This window comes from Diadema antillarum, unplaced genomic scaffold, assembly GCF_040938485.1.
Source record: "Diadema antillarum isolate AM-2024a unplaced genomic scaffold, OU_Dant_1.0 seq00000856_RagTag, whole genome shotgun sequence".
Classification (NCBI taxonomy): domain Eukaryota; kingdom Metazoa; phylum Echinodermata; class Echinoidea; order Diadematoida; family Diadematidae; genus Diadema; species Diadema antillarum.
In genome coordinates this window covers 153,984-161,726 of record NW_027271727.1, presented here as the reverse complement: position 1 = coordinate 161,726, position 7,743 = coordinate 153,984, and the positions used below count along the sequence as shown (strand labels likewise).

At 42.1% G+C, this 7,743-nt stretch overlaps 1 protein-coding gene across 1 annotated transcript; it reads right to left on the bottom strand.

Annotated features, from left to right (window-relative positions):
- Positions 1-1,478: 1,478 nt before the first annotated feature.
- Positions 1,479-7,535, bottom strand: LOC139740507 (uncharacterized). Its single transcript, XM_071651099.1, has 2 exons — positions 7,225-7,535; positions 1,479-3,996 (listed from the first exon to the last, which is right to left on the bottom strand). Exon 2 carries the CDS (start codon positions 3,980-3,982, stop codon positions 1,916-1,918), a length of 2,067 nt encoding a protein of 688 aa, XP_071507200.1. The 5' UTR covers positions 3,983-3,996; positions 7,225-7,535; the 3' UTR covers positions 1,479-1,915.
- Positions 7,536-7,743: the final 208 nt, after the last annotated feature.

Genomic DNA, 7,743 nt, shown 5'->3' with positions numbered 1-7,743 from the left:
TGCATTCCATTTTTTTTCTACACATTTTCATTGTTTTGTGGGCAATCCAACAGCATAACAAACAGCATAATTCCTTGATAGATTCAGCCTCAAATAAGTCTCTGAAAGGGGGAAGGTATGATGTAGTATACAGATGGGTACTTACATGATATTCAAGTATACATTTGTATGTCGGACAAATGACACTTAAAATTTTTGTATTAAATATCACAAATACTGGTATTACATGTATGAGGATTCACACGTAGCGTAAAACTACAAAGACTTCTTAAATATTTTTTAATAAATATAAAATAAACAATATGTTTAGATTTACTGAGCCAATTTCATTAATCAACACTGTGAATGCATCCTTACACTTCATTGTTTTTTCTTTGTTTTGTCTAAATGGTGTATTTTCTTGAGCTAAAACAGTAACATCCTTTTTCCTACATGGCAAAATCGCAGCTAGACTGTTGGACACACCAAGTCAAGGAAGGTCTCTTCACAAGTTCAGGGTAAACTTGGTAACTCTAAACATCACCTTAACAGCCTGTGGCCTGCTTTAAAAAAAAAATCATCTTTCAGTGGCGGATCAAGGGGGGGGGGGGGGGCACGCCCCCTCTTTATATCTTGTTACAACAACAAAAATGGGGGGGGGGACACATGTGCACCCCTTTGATTTTGTAAAGGCAACTCCCCTTTACGATATTCCTGGATCCGCCCTTGATCTTTGGTCAACCTTACTTGCGTGTGTTGGTCGGGGTGCAGGTATGAGTAAGAAATGCAGAGATGTATAGACATAAAGTATACGCATGTATTTCTGAGCCTGAGTTGTGTGATCCCTGTATCACCCTTTAAGATTATCTTCATAAAACAAGTGACCATATTTAACAGGGAGATATTCACAGCTTTCATTGGTTAGCAGAGATTGACAATGCAAGAAACCTACAGACATGCGGGTCCAAGGTCAAGTCATATATTCAGGTAATGTTATCACACTTTGTATCCACACACACTGTGTATTGTCAAATATCTTATATTGCAACCTAATACAATGCAAAGGGCAGGTCTTCTTGAATTACAAAAGGTTTTAAGTACAAGCAAATGAGTTGTGAAAATTTGGGCAATTAAGAGATTATGATCAGATTGTCATGAAATAATTGCCACAATTCCTATGGGCCATTTGCAGTTAGCCATCTTGATATATGTGACTTATGCCACCATTTGCATCACACTCCTCATTTGTTTCACACACATGCACAACAACTCTAAATATAACTTTCATTCCATAGATCATTTTGAACCATTGCCTTCGTCAATTCTAGTGAATGCTGGCAAGATGTCTAAGATATAAGATTTTAATTTCCAGCATAATGAAGGCATCTTCACTCTTTTAGTTATAAGACTATGAATTGTGACATTCATCGTTTTATGCTCAGAAGTATTTTATACGGAATTTCCTTTCTAAACTGTTCTCAGATATTGATTGGGTCTTAAACCACATCTGTGAGGCAACATGATTACCTTGTTTCACATTAGCGATCTTCTGCTTATGTATGACTCATATTCACTAATTTCACACAAAATAATCTAATTCTTGGGGTGCTCATTGCATCAACATCATCTTGCAAGAGAATTTTCAATCGTACTATACAGTGAATATTTAGATCATTATTAGCATAGCTCATGGGACTCAAAACTGCGCAGCCTTGAACATTGAATTGCAAGTAGTGATAGAATTCATCATTTTAATTAGCTATTGTTCACTGAGACGATGCTAACTTCAGTTCCTTACAAGATAAAGCCCAAGAGAAGGTTTCTACCTGTAAATTCAATATATATGTTGTATCATCATTCAATATCATATGATTATGTTGTATCATTTGCAAGCACCAACTAACCCTTGCATAAAACAAACTATTTGCAGAGACCACTAAACATGAGTTGGTTTGGTATGCTGCCCTCTTACAAAGTGCAGCATGAAGTTCACCTTATCAGAGCACTGTTCCCCACACATACTGCACTTAAAAGAGGAGCCAGGTTCATGACATCCTTTGTGGATCACATACATCAGGCTGTCTTCAAACGTGATGCCACAGTAAGAGCATCGCCATGGCAACCCCTCTTGAACCCGACCTCCCATCAACGCCAGATAGGCAGACGGGCTCTGAGCACAGACATTGGACTGGGAGGAGGATATCTGAGTGCTGGGGGATTCAGTATTCCTTCTCTCCAATGGAGAAACCTGCTCCCCACCTCTCGGAGTTGCTTCAGTCGTCGGCCTCGCTCTCTGTCCGCCATGGCTTGCAGGCTGCATCAGCCCCTCTCTGGAGTAATGCTCACAGTGCTGCTCCATCCTTGGCTGAGAGGAGTTGTCCGATTCCGCTTCCCCCTCTTCCGCTCCCTCGTGGACAGATAGTTCTCGACGGACCAGACGACCCTCGACACCCGACCCGGATGCTTGTTCACTGCGGGGCAGATCCGGACGCAGGGTTGGGTCGTCTCTCCTGGTAGAATTGCTATGCACCTGAATCACATCCACCACCTCACTCCACTCCTCCGTCTTTATTGTAATGCCATCCAGTCTGCTTGACTTGTCATTAGAAGGAGAGCCAGCTGCCCTTCTACCTGATTCTTTCGCATCACGCATACCAGCACCCTCTGGAATTTCTGTCAGCACACTGGACGGCAGAGTTGTACTAGGGACTATCACAGGAGATGTTACAGGTTGGCACAGGACAGGAGCTGTGTTTGATCGAGACACGATTATGTGACTGTGAGGCATAAGAGAATAATGTGCACCTATGCCAGAGTCTAAGCTGCGGCTTCTTGGGCTTAGCTGTCTGGTGCCTGAATGAGTCATGACACCGGCAAGGTGTCCGGGGGAGATGGGCGAAACATCTGACAGACTTCTTGATGTATCTACCAACATGGGCGCCTGCTTCCTACCGATGGAGGCCTCGCAGCTTTCGCTCTTCAGGTGACGCTGGTACTCTGCTTCATCCGCCAGGAGAAGTCCACACTTACACTTGCGAGGGTTCCACTGGTAAAGCTTACTATGGCCTTTCATGTGACCCTGCAGTGCCCTGTTGGTTGCAAACTGCCTGCTGCACAATCTACAGGAGACAGGCTTGGTTATGATGGGTGTGGTTAAATATGGCATCGCATTCTTATCACAGTTCTGAGTTTTGCTCTTTTTCCCTGTTTTCATCATCAAAGGATGCTCTTCCCTGATGTGCTTCTGCAGACTGCGCAGCCCACCTATGTACAGGCCACAGTGGGGGCAATTCCTGTTTTTCTCAGCATGAATCCTGAGGTGCGCCGTGAGATGCTGTATGTGAGAAAATTGTGCGTTGCACAGATTGCATGTGTGCGTTTGGACATTGGCTGTGGAGGCTTTGTGGGACCTCCGATGCCTCTGAAATGAGGCTAGCGTGTTGAAATTAGCGGGGCAGAGAGGGCAGGCGTATGGCTTCACACCCATGTGCTTATTTACATGAAGCATCAAACGATGCTGGCTGGAAAACACACGATCGCACATGTTACACTTGTATTTGGGTCCATCTGGCATGTTGACAACAGCCATTGCTCCTGGAGCATCCTCAGGTGGTCCATCTGCCATGCCTCCGGCACCATCGTCATCGTCAGCACCCTCATCATCATCCACATCATCCAGCACAACAAACTGTGATTCTTGGTTTCCTGAGCTGTCTGTTGTAGAGCCCCCTGACCCGATCGGCTCCCGCGATGGCGACTCCCGCAGGTTCTCCGCACCATAACCCTGGGCATCAGTCTCTCTGTCACCTTCTGACGGGCAAGATAGATACTCCTGGCTCCCGCTTCCGCGGCTACGCTCTAGTCCACTGGGTGAGTCCAACGAGGTAGAGGTGCCACTCGATGACTCCATTCTGCTGTGCCTGAATGCATCCTTTAGGACCACTTTGGCATGAGGCATCACAGTACCATCTGGACTTGTCATGGCTGCTTCACTGATCTTCATTTATCCAGGGGCATCTGCATATCAGAACACAACAGTTCACTTTGCGAATATTGATTGTGTTACAAGTGTCAATAGACCTTCGCATATCCAAAGGGCCAGACATTATATGTAACCGTGCACCACAAAACAAACAAAAAGTCGCACCTCTAGATTTTAAGTGAGGACTCAAAAAAGGTGAAATGGTTCAACCAAGTCAATCTTGAGTTTTTCATATTTTCTGAAAGAGGTATCCTTCTTCTACATCATTCTTCAGTTTGGTATCATAACATGAATGGGAAAGTGTGTTTTTAGCAGTTTTTCTACAACCCTTTTTTTGGGAAAGAGTAGAATGATCAGGTTTGTCTTAGAGGCCCTTTTTCATGTCTTGAAATCCTTTGCACACTCCTCACTTTCAAGTCTAATAACTTTTGAAAGGATGAAGCTACTGCTTTACAAGTTAGCATTAATCATGGGCAGAATGTGCTAATAGAACGTGCTTAATTTCAGTTTAATCCGATAATCCCTTCATTGTTGTTGCTCCAGTGGTTTACATCCTGTATTTTGTCCCTTTCATGGCACAGCTAGCACAGCTAGGTAAAGATTAAGCGCTTGAATAGACTGTGTCCTTCAGAGCCTCCTTTCTCAGTTCACACTTTTCCAGAGTGTGTGCTTTCTTTCCAGTATTTAAGCTGTAGGTACAGGAGGTTAGGGGAGTCCATTTGAATTGAGCTCATTTTAAAACTTAGAGTCTGCTCTTCCAGAATCTGCCCTTAACTGAAAATCCATGTCTGGCGACTTTTTGTTGGTTTTGTGGTGCAGGGTCACATTGTAGATCACATAGATACTTTAACTTGACATATAGCCATTTTTCTTGACATCAAACTCTCTCTACTAAACTAAAGGTGATTTCTGAGTGTTCTTTTATTGTACATCTGGCTTCATTGAACAACTAAAAACAACCCTTATCCCCCATTTGTTATTTTAAAGAATCAAAAGCAAATATCGATAGGAACCTTCGCTGACTTAAAAAGACAGGGGACTGATTTCAGTCTAGTTGTTTCCTCGCAGCATACTAGTACTTTTTGTTCTCATAGGTTCTTCAAGGTAAATTCAAGGTAAATTCATAGGCATTGTGATTGGGGTCAACATGCCACAAACTGTCAAAGTGATCTAGGATTTACCTCTTTCACTTCAGTCAGTTTGAGTAAGAATCCATGGATTAGATTTAAGAAAGACATCTAAACTCTCAACACGACTCAATGTTCAAGTATCGAGATAATGGAGGCAAAATGGACTATCTATACAATAACATAAAAGTTAAAGGGACTGTACAGTACTCACTGGTTGAGGTGAGGATTCAGCTTGTAACTTTTTGCGAGATATTTTGAAACCACTCTATAAAATGCTAAAGAGCATACAATTCTAAGGGAAATCCAAAGTCAATTTGATGAAAATCGGTTTTGAAATGACTGAGAAACCTAAAAATAAATAAAAGCAAAGAGATCCTATTAATAAAAGTTGTGGCCTGTCAGTTTTTATTAGGATTGCTTTTTTGGATATCTCGGCCATTTCAAGGGCAATTTTCATCAAATAAACATTGAATCCTTCTTGAAATTACATGCTCTTTCATATTTCATAAGAGGTTTCTCATTATCTCACCAAAAATGTTATAAACCTGAATCCTCACCTCAACCAGTTTGGCAGTCCCTTTAAGGGCAAGGGGACACAAACATGGACTCCAGACATAACAGAACATGCACTATCTGGGAAGGGCTTATAGGAACATAGAACAAAGGAAACAAAATGGGTAGGTAGTTAGCAGGGCTCTGTCAATCCGGTAAGGAGGGTGAAGGGGGGGGGGGGGGGGGGGGGGTTAAGGAAATGGAGTGAAAGAACAAAAGGGAGAGAGCACGGTAGGCTCAGTCATGATCCCAAAGTCCCTGGATGGGCAGCCTGTACCTGTGAAGGATAAAGATAAATGGGGATACAACATCCAACAAGATCACGATTCGAACAATATGGGCAAATTGTAAAGGGTTACTAGAATAAAAAAGGGCTGAAGTGATAATAGGTAGGGTGAGTGGGGGGGGGGGGGGGGGGGTTACAAAAAGCCAAAAAGCTGGTGTACAAAAGTATGGCAAAAGAAATACTATAGTTCCCAGTTAGAGCCAACTAAAACACAGGCACTGGGGCTCAACACTGTACACTGTTTTGTCTGGTGGCTCATTTGCGATTGGGCCACTAAATTCTTTAAATTAGAAACGAGATGTGATTAATATCACTTTTGGGGTTAGAATAAAGGCAAGGCAGCTGGGTATTAAACTAAAGCCCAAGGAAGAAAAGTGAAAAGATAAGAAAATGTCAACCTTTTTAGAGTTCTACAACTTATCCTGCAAGCTATTAGCAAAGATTGATTCTTAAACTATTAAAGTTTCGATGAGACAATTATGATATGAAACAACTTGATTAGAGGTCTGGCAATTAGATCTACTGACCTGTAAAAGTGGATATTTTTGTCCGACTAATTTTTCGCGGTCAGCGGGGTAAGAAGAGTTTCAAGTGTTTATAATTCTGTGGAGCGGAATCAAGACCTCAACTACTGCCTACTGGAACATATGGCAGGCAAAAATATTTGCTTGTTTTTATTTTCGCGCTAATTTCTGGTTGCGCGAAATGCGCGAAAATTTCAAAACCGCAAAAATTTCCACTTTTATTAAATTTACAGTAGATCTACCAATATTAATGTTAAATCAACAATCTGTTACCAAGTGTTAGGTCTACCATTAGGCATTGGTTACTGTTCTAGTGTCATTGTAACCCTGGCACGGGGTGCTGGTCGCTGGTGCGGTTAGTGTCACTGTATAAAGTGTTAGTTTTCAGGACCTGCATATTAATTATTATACCGGTGGACCCTACTGCTCCAATTTACTTACCACACTCTACTAACGCGTTTAACATCCTTGTGCATCCTAGGCCGATATGTGCAAAAAGCTAGTAATTTATTACGGGTAGTGGGATTAAACATTACCCCTCACTGGCGCTTTGGAAGTTACTTTTGTAATGGAATACTAACTAAGTTACTGGTTGGAGAACTGAAATTATGGCCTAATTCACCTAATTTACACAAGCCCAACATCTGCAACTGCAAAGAAGGAAAGCAGATTAATTAAAATTTAAATTTAGTTAAATTAGTAGATTGTGTCGTGGAGAAACAACATTGACACTCATCATTTCCAGATGTAAGAGCATTCTAACGGACTTACGTAATTTCTGCTGCAGTTTCTTCATCGCGTAGGCACGGTGGCGATCGGAATCCCGAATTTTGTCCCACAAACTTGGATCTGTTACCCTAGTTAGCTGTTGTGTTGTCTAGTCTCAAACCACACGGTCAATAGCGTAGTGTAGCATGCACAGAGCATGCACCAGCAGCGGCACCAACGTACTGTGTTTAGGATGCCAGCTTGTTGCACGGCGGCTCGGCTCTCGACTCAATACATAAACTAGCAAAGTGTTACTAGTCTAGTTAGTATTGAATCGGCGGTCTTGCGCACCCATGAAGCGACAGTACTTTTTGTTTTCTAAGACTGGGCAACTCCATTGACAACTGGATTGTTTTATGAAATTGGTGAAATATTTTAGTACTTTCAATACAAATGTGAAGCTTTAGTAAATCAATATTATTAATATTGCTGGTATTTCCTGTGCACACATCTCGCATATTAGAACACGTACTGAATTTTACCCCACTATTAGAATGGACGTGTCTAGACGTACACACGACG